Below are 13,704 nucleotides of genomic sequence, written 5' to 3' on the forward strand. Positions count from 1 at the left end.
ACAGACTTTCTTTACTCACATTGTAAGCTGCGATGATCAGCTGAATGACATTCTTAGAGTCCTGGTCCAGGATTTCTACTGTAGTTCCAGGTATGAGTGCAGTAAAATTCTTTGTCATGGAAGAAATGAGAGCAGTATTAGTCCCCTTAACACAAAATAATAAATAAATAATACATGTATGTGTACTTTAAAGGCATACTGTGCAGGACTTTCCAAACAATGTGTAGACCGACTAAAAGTGTGTAGTAGTGTCTTTATCTGTAGAGACGCAACCCTCTAACCAGTTTGCTGGTTCAAGGTTACTTTATTTGTATTTCATAGGTAGATTTGGTTTGCAGTAAAAGACAAGGCATTTATCTTGACAAAAACATAAAGACAACAACAAACCCAAAGCAAGGCCAAATCCTGCATCCTGCGCCTTTAAGATAAAATGGTGAAATCGAAGTACCTTATAAATAACGTACAGCCGTTTCGTCACTGCAAAGATGAGAAAGATGTTATTTTCCGCCAGTTTCTCCCCGAGAAGAGCCAGTGAGGGATAGTCCTGTAGAGAGACATGGAAAGAGGCATTATGGGTATTTTTGTCCACACATACCGTATTTAGAGTTCCCAGTCAGGAAGCTAGCCTACAAATGTCGATGCACTTCTGACCCCAGTGTTGTGTTTACTTTGCTCTGCTGGCCTTTTGACGCCACAGTAAAGGTGGATGTGGATTCTTCTTCTGGGCTCATGTTTATCTCGTTCCACAATCAGAAACAAAGAGTCTGAGAGCTCTCCAGATTGCACTTTAAGATTTGCTTATTTTCATTGGATGCAATTCAGACCCTACTGAGATTTTTATCTCAAATGGACCGAGAAAATAAAAAAACTCCCAGTGATTCATATCCATCACCAATCCAACGGTCAAAACCAGAAATGTGGGACAATGTGTCCCACAAACAGAAAGAGAAATAGAAGTTTAAGACATAATAGGACTGTAGTCAAAGGAAAATGCTCTCCCTTTACAACAGAATTTCTCTCCTGTAGCTCTTGTATGATGAACACAGCTACCAATTAATCTTGTGAAATTATGAACACATGATATTGATCAGTTTTTATATCATTAGTCCTCTGGCATCTTCAAACACAGCATGAACTTATGTGTGAAAGACTTTCTTTGTGTGCTTTTTCTGCATCTAACAAAAACAATCCACTGGCTCCTCATTAGCTTTATAACTCATATCCAAACTGCTCCACGTGTCAGTTAGAAGAGTTTGGTAGAAAATGGAGGCTAAGACAGATAAGCCAGCCATGTATTTACAAGTCAACAGTTGATTCAGTGGTTTTACTAGCAGCCTCCAGGTGTGGACGTGTGTATTGGCCCTTCCCTCTGCAATTACCACCACAGGCTTAATAAGCAAGTAGCGCTTAAGTTGTCGGGTTAAATAAGAATTTAAAAAAAAATGCCTAATTTCAGCTGAATTCACTAAAGTTTGTCTTTGGAATAAAGACGGATTTTGCTAATACATTTGACATAAGAAGTACTTATGTAAATCCGGTAATGCGGGCTGGGATATGAGCCAAGTGTAGCCAGGAACTCCTTGTCATCAAAGAAGGTAGCGGGCTCCACATAGCAGACATCTTGCTTAGTCATTCTTTGAGTAAACAATAGAAATTAAAGCGTCCTTTCACAGCTGGAGTTTCTAAGGAAAAGTACCAGAGGTTTATTGGCCAATGGCAATGAGTGTAACAGTAAATTCCATGTACAGTTTCAAGTTTCTTAGAGCATTTAAGCTGCAGGGTGAATTTACTGCTATAAGATAATTCCACTTGAATTTCCAATTGAAAAAGTCGCTTGTATAAACTATAGAGTTCCATATCAGCATGAGATTACGCTGCACCTCCTTTTCTCTTAAGTTACTGTAATGTTTCATTGCATAAAGGACAATGGAGGGGTCTTTATTTCAGACCAGCTCCGATATAAAACACCACTGTGCTCTCCTTACCATCTTTGTGGAGGCGCTGTACTCATTCTTGTCGTTGAGGTGACACCGTCCATCGTGGGGTTGGACAAGGCCTCCCAGCCTGCCGTCCAGAGCAAGGTGAGGTACATCGTCTGTGGCGAACACCAGCAGGTGGTAGGCCTCCTTTCTCCAACCTATCTCCTCCTGTTTACAGAGTACAGCAGCTTAAATGTGCTTTTTTGTATTTTCAGTCTAATCTTGCTATGATTTATTTTGGTTAGGATTATACCAAAGGATGATTTGGAAACATTAGTAGCGCCAGGTCGGGTTGTGTATGTATTGTCTGGTTCATTTATATAAGGTCAAAAAGGCATGCGCAGAAAAAAAAAACTTCAAATAAAGTTATGGGTGGGGGGCAGATTAAGTGTAGTGTGCAGCTGTCAGTCAGTCCTGGAAATGGCCAGTGGACAGACAGAGTAGCCAACAGTTAGACGATCCACCAGCACTGTTTTGGTCTGATGTATGGGAGCATTACGCATAGTGTTCAACAAGTCCCACCACCCACACTGAATCTATTGTTAGTCTATGTTACATTACTGCACATCCATTAGATTTTATCCCATTGCAAATACCAATCTGTGTCACACTGCTAACTTGAACATACCCTGGACAATGTTCATGCACATTCATTTATTTAAGTAACATTTGTATTGTACATATTGTCTCTCTTTTTTTATTTATTTGTTTATGTTTAATTCTTATGTACCAATTTACCAAGGCAAATTCCTTGCATGTCTACTTGGCAATAAACCCAATTCTGATTCTAAATCTAGCTATGAGGATTAGAGCTGCACAATTAATCGTAATATTATCAAAATCACAATATGGTCAAATTCAATATCCATATCAAAGGTTAAATGTGTGACAAACAGCATTATGATGTACTGTAATTCTCAAACTACAGTACTTCAGAGATGCCCTGGCCTAGGTAGGTAATAGTTTTTTTCAATTAAATTAAATCTGTGATGCAAAAACAATCTTTCCCACACTAATCTTCAAAAAAATGAAGTTTTTACCAAAATGTGCAACTGTGTGCAACACGTGTAGCTTAAGCTATCACCAATACTTCCAATATGATGAACCATTTGCGTCGACAGTATGTCCGCAGACAGCACTAGAAGGTGGGAGTCTGGTAGGAAAGAGCAACTGACTGAGGGTTTACAGACAAAGATATAGAGTCCTATGAAGTCAAGGAGGATGCAAGATTTCAGCATATGATTAGTAATGTGACCGTTTTTATAAAAAAAATAATAGGACTGCCCAATCGTAAAAACATCATATTGCATTACTTTTGCATCACAAATTCAGATTTGTCAGCCAGGACATCTCTGCAGCTCTACAGTACTTCATTATAATGCTGCTTGTCACACAGTTTACCTTTAACCTTTATCTATAAACTGTAGCTTCTACAATTTGCATATTGCACTTGGTCTTCTTGGTTATCTTGGGATTTCAATAATATTTCAATTAATTGTGCAACCCTAAAAAATAAAAAAAGCATAATTTTTGTTTGAATTCAGAATTTTGTTAAGGCAACCGCTCTCCCCTAAAGAACACGCCAAACTACACCACATATGTTGACCCCCTAAACAGGAAACCAACCTTGAATTTTGTGAACAGCTCCACCCCTCATGTCAACACCTTTAAATCCTGCTTTCTACAGGCATCGTCATTAACTGAAAACCCATAATGGATACTTCCCACAAGCCTGACAACCACTGATCCAAACACACACAAAACAGTGAGAGTGTAACAACAGCCAGAGCTCTCTGCTGCAGGCCCAGTCCTGGCCTTTATCAATAGGAAACAACAGGCGACGGCAAAGTGAGCATCTGACAGAGTGCTGACTAATGCATGCCACTACAGAAACACAACATTGCCACCACTGAGGAGAGGGATTCTGTCATTCTTTTGTTTGTTATTTGGCCTGTACTGTTTACAGCAGAGCTGTGGATACCCCATCAGAGGCCTCTTAAAAACAGAAAATATGTTGTGTGACATTGAGCTTTCTGCTGTTGTTTTAGACTTATAGTAAAAAAAAAAAAAAAAGAAACTTTGCAAGAAAATAAACCGTGTATAAGTCATGTGCACTAAAAAGGGTATTTTCTTTTGGACACAACTATTTAATTCAATTTATTGATTTTCAGTCATATTCACGTGATAACATTCACATTGACTTGCTGAACTGCCCTCCACTACTGAATTAAATTAACAAACAAACTAGGATCAATGAGGCTTTCGGACAGACCCGGCCCAGCCTGCAGTGAGGCACCAGTAAATTACAAGGCAGGAGCTCAATGGAGGGAGTCATTCTCTTCCTGTAGAAAACAATTAAATTGGGAGGAAAACAGGGTTATGACTGGGCCTGCCAAAGACTCGTCCTCATGTTTAACCAGCTGCACCAGACTGCACTTCCTGTCTATACCCCCCGGTGCTTTTAATTAACAAGCAAATAGATGCTTGTCACAAGGGCGTCTCAGCGGTTTCACGGCAGCTTTCCCCTCCATCCAAACCAAATGTGTGCTGTCACTAAATAAGACTCTGCAATGCATGAATGTCAGGCTGTGGAAGAAAAGAGAGAAAGACACTTGTCACCTTACAAACAGCAGCCTGCAGGATGGCGTCGAATCCGCCCTCCGGTGCGTCCCGGTTGCGAGATACCATCTGCTTCTGGACCTCCTCGTTAAAGCGGTCCACTTTATCCGTCAGTGAGAGGATGTGGCGGAAACCGAAGGTGGGGACGCAGTTGGGGAACAGCTTGTATCTGTTAAGGGGTGATAGATAGTTAGAGGTCCAGATATTTCCTCTGGAAGTCACATCAGGACAATATTCAAAGTGGAAAAAAGATTCAGCCTTGTTTTATCTGCATTCATTTACTTATTAGCATGCAGGGTTGGGAGGGTTACTTTAAAAATGTAATCTGATACTTATTACCTGTTAAAACATGTAGTCAGTAACCTGATCCAGGCATCACAATATTAAAGTAATGTAACCGGATTACTTTGTTACTTTTGGATGACCAAATACGAAAATAAAGACAAAAGAAAGGAAGTGTCAATAAAAAGTATTGATGTAAGTGTATTCTACAAGACAACAGAACAATGTAACCTTAGAAAAGGAAATGGAAATAGAAAGAATGGAACGCTTTTTAGAATCAAAACTGTGTCCTCTGCTCAGTGCATTTCAATTAAAAACTGATTTTAAATTTGTAATCCTGCTAAATAATGCTAATTTTTCCTAAATATAACTAACTGAATTACATCTGTAACTGTAAAAGATTACAGTTTTTTTTGCATCCTAACATGTAATCTGTTACTCTCCAAGCCTGAAAACATGATAAACTGACTAGTTTGTACAAAATTAAAACACTGAAGGGTTTATTTCAAGAGGAGTTCATTGTGCTTTGATAACGGTGGAACATAACATCAAATGAGACATTCCTCAAGATCCAGCTGATCTTTTTCTCGTCTTGTATATACGGGATGAGCAATAGCAGAGGGTGCTTAGGGGTCAAAATGTTGACATCTATCCCTTTAAATACTTGCCTTCTGTGCCTCGCTGTGTGTGACATACACACACGCACACGGACCAAAACAACGCCATAACCTAGATGGGAAGTGATGCGCGATGGCAGGCGGTGAGTTAGTGCAGTGCGGTCTCACCTCCGGGGCAAACGGCGTGTGCCACAGCTTTTTACCCCCCCCTCTATCTATTCTGCTTCCTTTCAGCTTGCCCTCACCAACAACCCAGAGGAGAGGGGCCATTTTTACTCTGCTTTATGAGATATGAAAACTGCAGGATATCCAACTATACATGATTTATGAATGTGTAAAGATAGAACGTGTGGGTCAGAGTCAATTATTATTTCAGGGTTTCCCTTTCATCTACTGTGGTACATCTACATCACAAGAGAACAGCTCTTAAGCTTAACCACACATACAATGTACAGTTTGAACATGGCTGACACACCTATAATATTATTCTATGCATTGGAATTTGAACCCAGAAGCAATCAAAGAACCACGCTGCTGCCACTACCCACCCATTGCACGGATTCTCCTGGTACTTGGGTGCTGTGTAAGAGAAGGGGGACATGTTTTTGTCCACAAAGGAACCAAAGCCCAGCCTGAAGTTGCTGGTGAGCTTGCCCATCTCCAGGGCCAGCTTGGTGCCCAGGTTCCGGATGGTGTCCAGATCGTCTTTCATGGAAAGAGAGAGGTCCATCAGGTAGTAGAGATCCACTGGGTAGTCCTCCACCTGCCGCACCTGCACCCCAAACCACGTCTGTTCTCCTGGTTGGCAAAGCAGGTGGGAAGAATCTGTCAGCAGCTTTACTCGCAAAACTTTGCTTTTTAAGTTCCTTTCTCCCTGACTCTGAATGTGTAGGATACGTACCTGGCCGCAGGCTGAGAGAGATCTTTTGAGGCGAGATCTGGACAACATCGTACTGGGTTGACCCAGACCCTGTAGAACTCAGGGGCATGTTCGTTAGGACAGAAATGCTGCTGTGGGGGTCCTCAATGAACCGGGAATCGCAGCCCCTCTTCTGCAAGTTTTGAATAAAATCGCACCGTGACGTCAGCGTCCGCCCTCTACCAAAATCCTGAAGGATGGAAAGCCACAAACCCCCAAATTAGTGATTGTTGTAACTCGTGAAAGAAACGGGTTGAAAAATAACGACACAAGGCCTACAATCAACTCTGTGGAAGCCGTACCTGCACAGAGTGTAAATCCTGAAAATAATGCAACAGCTTTACCTCTTGTGCGCACCAGGCGCAACTGGGGTGGATGAGGAGGCATTCTTCACATGACGTAGCGCTGCCACTCATACACATGTTGAGACCTGAGAGGGGGCGGAAAAGATCACAGACAGAGGATAGTTACAGTACTGAGACTGAAATGGAAAGACAAACACTTCTGTAAGGACTTAAAGGTCCAGTGTGTAACACTTAGGAGGATCTATTGTCAGAAATGAAATATAATATCCATAGGTATGTTTCTGTAGTGTATACTCAGCTGAAAACAAGAATCACTGTTTGTTACATTAGAATGAGCCGCTTTTATCTACAGAGTTCGACATGTTGAACCACCATGTTTCTACAGTAGCCCAGAATGAACAAACCAAACAGTGGCTCTAGGTTTTTCGTGTGTTCCTCTACCACCATAGTTCCTCCTTGCACTTGGAAGGAGAAGGTGAAGTGAGTCCATTTGCCACTCATCACTAGATGCCACTTAATCTTACACACTGGTCCTTTAAAATGAAGGGCCAGTAATGTGATCCAATCCAACGCTTTCTGTTGGCTTCTGCAGCTCTATGGTGCTGCCTGAAGCTGCAGTTTGTGTTGGGTCTTTCTAGCATCTCTATTGATGTGTATGTAAAGGACAAAATGTGACGGACACATCTCAATAAAAGTAAACCGCAGCCAGAACACTGAATCACGACGATCTGACAACTAAAAACTACAATATTCACGAAGGAAGAATGCATGACATTGCAAGGGTGTTTCTGTTTTCAGGTCAGCCAGTGTGTCTGCAGTACACAATGATAACAGTTGTGCCAATTATTGGCATTTGATCATTTGATATTTCTCCAACATAAAGGCCTCTACTGACCTTGCTTTTACAGAGGCAGATTTGAATAAGACACAAATATAATATTTCTACTCCTCAGAGCAATCACTCCACTGTAAGCTGTGCTGGAAACACAAACAACCAAATGCTGACTAGTTTCTCTCTCCCCCATGTGGCTCCAGTTTACAGTAGCTCTAAACTCAGTGTGTGTGTGTGTGTGTGTGTGTGTACACCAAACACTAGCTCACTGGATGATGTTGTTGGGAAAACAGGCTGATAGCAGATAATAGTTTGTCTGCTTTGTCCTACCTCCAGCAGTGTGCAGATATGTGTGCAGAAGCATGCAGCACAGCGCCGCTCGCCACATCCGCGTCCCCGGGCTCCACATGGTGCCACTCGGCGTGTTTATCAACGCTCTGGGAAATATCTGTATCTCTATTCGCAGTTGACACCGATGTGTTCCTCTACCGCCAGAGCTCTCATTGGATGTAGTCCCGTCGGATGAGCGCAAACCACAGCGGCAAAGTGCGCTTAGACCATGTCGGCTCCACTGAAGCGCTCAGAGTGGGCTCATAATGAAGGATCCGTGGAAACACAGAGACAGTTCTCCATTGTTTTACAGCCTGCAGACAGCGAGCGCTCCACAGTCCTGTTGATCCGCCGGGTGTCTCTCTCTCTCTCTCTGACGCCTCTACAGCCCTCCAGGTCTTGACCTCACCAGAAGCTGACAGCAACTCCAAAACTTCTCCGTCGATCTCATGGCTCTTCTGGGTCGGGTTGGGTCACAGTGTGTTCTGGTGTGAGCTGGAAGAGGGGACAGAAAGGCCCAGCAGAAGCAGATGAGCACATACACACAACTCCAGCAGTGATTTTCTCTCGCACATTCGTGTTGCTTACTAGGTTTGGCCCGGTTGGCGTTCCAGCCGGAGTCTCCGCCCACTCCCAACTAGGGATTACATTAACCCGTTCGGTGCTTTGAGTTGGCTCCATTTCCCGGTCGAGCCCTGCTGCTGGTGCGGACACCTAGTGGAGGTTCCCAAGGACTGGAGCTGCCGGGGTGGGGGGCGGGGGGCTCGACTTTAACTTCATTTCCCTCCACTGTTTACACTGATGATCCAAAGCATCGCAGTGCTGCTGAATGGTGACAGGCTGCTCATATATTTACTGCATGCAACCTACCTATCTGTGGGTGGCACACCGAAACCAAAAGGCCGGGGGCAGGGGCAGTGTGAAGCAGGACACCGGCTGGATATGCATTTATTTTTACACTTTACATTAACTGTTATTTAAAAAAATAATGATTTAAAGTTCCATTAGGTGTTTTTTATAAAGACAACCTTTTCTCATATTTGCTTTCACTACATCCTGACAGTAGAACATGAGACAGATAATCTGTCAAACAGTCAGCTTCCTCTGGCTTCTCCTCCAGCTCCTAATGGCATATACAGGAATCCACAGGGCCTGAACGAAAACAACCAATCAGAGCAGAGAAAGATGAAAAGACACTTTTGGGGGTGGGGGCTTTGAAGACAGGTCTGCGATCATGTCTCCATTGCAGAATGATATTTAAGTCTGGCAAAGATTCTCACCAAACATCTGCTTTCTCTGCTACTGATGGTTGTTGTTCGTTCAGGGCCCGGTGGATTCTTGCAGATGCCATTAGGAGCAGTGGGAGGAGCCAGAGGAAGCTGACCTTTACTGTCAGAATATAGTCCAAGTTTCAGCAAATATGACTAAGTTATCTTTATCCATTAGCTACTGCAGCTTTAAATGAACAGTACCTAATGGAAAATATCCAATAGAAGCCTATTATATTAGCAGATTAGTACTCATTACTCAGAATCAGATTATGCATGTGACTAGCCAGGGGAGCCAGCGATTGTACCCCCCAGCAGCGCCACCATCAGAGTTCCCTTTGCTACAGCAACACAGGGGGGTCAATCCTACATCAGTCAAAGAAGGCCCTGAGGGGCTCACGTTGAGCACAGCAAAGCTGAGGGTGGGAAAGTATTTCAATGATTTATTTTTATTGATGGAGAAAATATAATACAAACAACACTTCTGCATATACAACCATATGCAACCTTTAACACCATTTTAGAAATCTTTATAAACTATTGTTTGAATCAAATGTAACTGACAGAGGCGGCACTGCATGAAGCCCTCAATCCTTCAATGTACCCACTTTTGGAAAGAACACACTATTGTAAGAGCAACAAAAACTTGAGGGGTTGGGATACTATTCTAACAAAGAACTTGCAAAAATCAAAAACGTTTAAAGCGCTGAGCACTTCTTATAACTGCGTGGCACTCGCTGGCCTGGTCAGAAGCTCAGAAGTCATGTCCCTGATGGTCCTGAGGGGCAGGCCGCTGAGGACGCCCTGGTGCTTGGCCTTCAGCTCCATCAGAGCGTCCACAATCCTCTGCCTTTCAGCGTCCGGGTGGCGCTGGATCAGCTCTGCCATCAAGGTGTCGAAGCTGCCCATGGTGCCGTAGTGCTGGGGCACGCAGGTTCCCTTTGCTGTGGGGGAGATGCAGACCACCTTCCTGTTCTTGATGCTGGAGCTAAGTGGTGGCTGAGTGTGCTAGAGGAGGAAAGAGAACACATTTTTCTTGTCAAAAGCAGGAAATTCAATTGCAAAGCATTCATTCCAAACAGCATGCCAACTATTGCTGGACGACTAGAATAGTGTCTACACTACGAGAAACTGTAGAAGCGTGTACAATTGTTTTTTGCTTCATTTATTTATATTCTTATTTATTCTCTTTTATTGGTGGTGGGGTGGGTGGGATGCGGATGTTGGTTTAATGCAGTGGTTCAGACCCCACCACACCACAGTTTGTATTAAAACATTACCAATGATAGGGGAAGCAACTCATAAAAATGATCCAAGCTGAATTCTAGTGAAATAAAGGTCAGCACAATAGCATCAGCAAACTGTTGAATCATATCCATTCAACTTGGTTTCACTCCATCATTTTCCCTGGTCTGGGTTCAGTAAATACATATTGTCAGTACTGTCCTGATGATCTAGGCACATTTAATGAATAACAGTTATACTGACACTCCTCCTCTCAGTGCTGATGGAGTCAGCCGTGGAGGTGTGTGGTTTGGTGGCGTCCTCTGAAGACTCTGGCCCACTGACGGAGGCTGAGGCCTGACTGTGGCGGCCACCAAAGCCTCTGTTGATGTGCTCCACATGTAAAGTATGGCCTTGCATGCTGCAGCCATTCAGCTCTCTCACTGTAGCCTCTGCAGATTGGGGTCCACTTGTCATCACTATGGCAACTCTAGAGAATGCAGCCAGCGGGGCACGGATGTTAATGTGTCCGTTTGGGAAGCAAACAGCTGATTTGACATTAAAACTGGCAGCTTCAACAGCTGCATGAGGAGTCTGATGTGCATGAAAAAGGACTTTGGACAAACAAGGTAACAAAACCTTACATGATGGAAAAGCTGACTGCAACAACACATGAATCTAACGCATGGATGAGTGAAAGTGATGTCACAATGTTACAATAGATGTCAGACAGCAGAGCAGCTCACCTCAAATCATTCTTTAAAGCACAGATGCTGACATCAGAGACATGGTATTTCTCCAACCACAGCATCACGTCACTCTGGCAAAGACAAAGCTTCAGTTAAAGTCTGTACTGCCATCTGCTGGCTGTAATGGTACTACAATATCACAGCTTCTAACGTATTAATATTGAATTCCATGTGATGACCATAACACTTACAAACAAAACTCACCTCTGTCACATTGCTGGGTAGGTTGGAAACACAGAGGACCGAGCTCTTGGCCTCCTCACTGGCTGATTCTGTAGTGAAACAAATTCACCACTAAGGATTTGATCAGAAAACATACATTCAGTGACCACTCAGCAAGGTCACCAGGGACGTCTGGGAGTTCCATTTGACTGTTTGAGACAAAGTCATTCTGATTACGCTGCCATGTGCTGGTACACCGGATTATCACAACAGCTCAAAAACCAACTAGAAAAAGGCTCAAAATGAATTCATATGTTTCAAATAGGTTTGATTATTCGAAACTTAGAGCGGCTGCACTTACGATATATCATCGAGTTACCCATCGAGTCACAGGGATCGGAACATACTTTATGCTTGTATCCGCAATTATATAACAGAATCCACATTATAATACAACCAAAAAATTTCTAGTTTCCTTTTTAAGAAAAACGACCATTATTGTACTAATACTATTGTGCAAAGACAGTAAACCACTTTCAGTCATAATTCTAATATCGATACAACTAAATTATCGACTACGGTACGCCAGCTCCATAACTTTAACGTACACACCCACCACTATGATTGTCCTTCATTTTTAATTAAAATAATCCCACACCTTCCACATCTCTGTCTCTTCCTTTTATTACTTTCGCTTTGCTGCGTTTGCTCCATTTTCGCTGTTATTCACTGTTTCCGGTCCCGATGAAAGCCTGACACCGCTGCTCCTTCATTTCAACCACACTAGATAAGTAAACAGCCACACTGTTCTACATTCTCCAGTCAGAGTACACACAGGACATATGCGCGGCCACTCGCCACACACACGGGGTTTTTTTTTAAAAAATTTTAAAATCAGCATTACTCCGTTATCTGGAAAGTAACGCCGTTCCAACTCAAAACCACCGCTTCATTCAACCAAATTGTAGTAACGCGCCACTTTACATTCTCAGTAACGGTAACGGCGTTGCAACGATGGGAAAAGTAATTAATTAGACGCCGTTACTCCCAACACTGTAGGGGACGCATAGCCTGTGACGTAAGCACGTTGTGTCACACTAAAAAGAATCCGTGCGAAACGTGAGCTTTAAATTTAATTAAACGAGGCTTCGAGGCAGAGGAAATTCCTCGATCATTTTTTGTAATCGAGTTACTCGAGGTACTCGAGGAATCGTTGCAGCCCTAATATTCATACCCGACCCTTAATCCCATCCAGTGGTTTGACACAGTTCAAAGTGCAAAAAGAAGGGATCAGTTAAAAAAGAAGTGAGGGCGCTAGGGCTGTGCTTGCACAGCACCATGACGTACATTTCTTCTTCCTTTTTAATTCACTTGACCACCCAACAGGGATTGGTGGAATGTGTTTTTGATCAAGTGTGGTAAACAAGCTCAGTTCAGAGTGTCAGCAAATTCATACTTATCTAATGAATCCTATCTAAATTTAGCTAAAATGCCCAGGACTCTGTTCTTTTTAGATTTTGTTACAGATTAACTGTAACTGTTTTGCAAGGCACATTAGTGGCACTCAGTTGCCCTCTTATTAACTGTGGGCAGCTTATGTCTTCAGGAAAAAGATTTGTTGGCAACATCAGTGGCTGTTTAATGAACTTGAGCTTCCTGTCATCAACTCCAAGTGAGGGAAAAATTACCCCGAAAAGCAAGTAATGGTACAGCAGGCATATTCACTGATGTAATGCCCCTGATAATCCCTGTAATGACCCCAAAGTGGTTTTAACTGTATGCCCAAACAAAAGAGCTGTTGTGAAGTGTTTATAAAGTGTATCTGGGACAGATCTGTAATAGTGAATTCATGTTATGAGTTCTTTGTGATCTGGTCTAATTGAACTCAGTTCCAAGTACATCTGCACAAAGACAACAAGAGAACTGCCTGTGTGTACACTTTCAGTTTGCTACAGGGATAGTATAAATGTAGAACTGGATTTTTAAACTTGTTTTGGCTGGTTTTCTAGTGAACTTTGTGAGAGAAGGTGGGTTGGACTAGTCCCAGTTGCTGCAAGAATGAAGAATTATACTGTATATTCTGATATTGAGCACAGGCCTTAAATTCTTTTCGGTCTAAAAAGTTTTAAAAAGCTAAAAAACTTGAGCTTGAACACAACACTTGCTGACACTAGTTGACCCACTGTTAGTCCAAATTCAGACCTGTTGTTTGAGTAGTTTCTTCTAGAGTTTAGGACTTTATAATATAAACAGATGCCAGCTGCAAAGCTGCAAAAGGTCATGTCTGAATTTCACTGAATATCTTCAGGGATTGTTTGTAATAATACTAATAACACTACTACTAATAATACTATGTCTCGCTTGTATTGTTTTATTATCAGTGGTAGTGATTACAACAGAATTTGTATTTAGGTCTAA

The 13,704-nt window shown here is 42.4% G+C and overlaps 2 protein-coding genes across 2 annotated transcripts in view; both read right to left on the reverse strand.

Annotated features, from left to right (window-relative positions):
• itgb5 (integrin, beta 5) overlaps positions 1–8,494 on the reverse strand; it is a 46,893-nt gene extending 38,399 nt beyond the window's left edge. The window contains exons 1-8 of the mRNA XM_035676269.1: positions 7,884–8,494; positions 6,761–6,846; positions 6,399–6,606; positions 6,046–6,295; positions 4,599–4,767; positions 1,986–2,147; positions 449–544; positions 20–109 (exon numbers count right to left, since the gene is read on the reverse strand). Of these exons, the coding sequence (XP_035532162.1) occupies positions 20–109; positions 449–544; positions 1,986–2,147; positions 4,599–4,767; positions 6,046–6,295; positions 6,399–6,606; positions 6,761–6,846; positions 7,884–7,962 (1,140 nt within the window). The 5' untranslated portion in view covers positions 7,963–8,494. The remainder of the gene's footprint in view (positions 1–19; positions 110–448; positions 545–1,985; positions 2,148–4,598; positions 4,768–6,045; positions 6,296–6,398; positions 6,607–6,760; positions 6,847–7,883) is intronic.
• Positions 8,495–9,581: 1,087 nt separating this feature from the next.
• rbm44 (RNA binding motif protein 44) overlaps positions 9,582–13,704 on the reverse strand; it is a gene marked incomplete in the record, with an annotated part of 10,140 nt that continues 6,017 nt past the window's right edge. The window contains 4 exon segments of the mRNA XM_035676039.1: positions 9,582–10,159; positions 10,640–10,865; positions 11,122–11,195; positions 11,329–11,396. Of these exon segments, the coding sequence (XP_035531932.1) occupies positions 9,869–10,159; positions 10,640–10,865; positions 11,122–11,195; positions 11,329–11,396 (659 nt within the window).

The sequence above is a fragment of the Morone saxatilis genome, unplaced genomic scaffold (assembly GCF_004916995.1).
Source record: "Morone saxatilis isolate NCDOM2014 unplaced genomic scaffold, NCSU_SB_2.0 Contig5, whole genome shotgun sequence".
Classification (NCBI taxonomy): Eukaryota; Metazoa; Chordata; class Actinopteri; family Moronidae; genus Morone; species Morone saxatilis.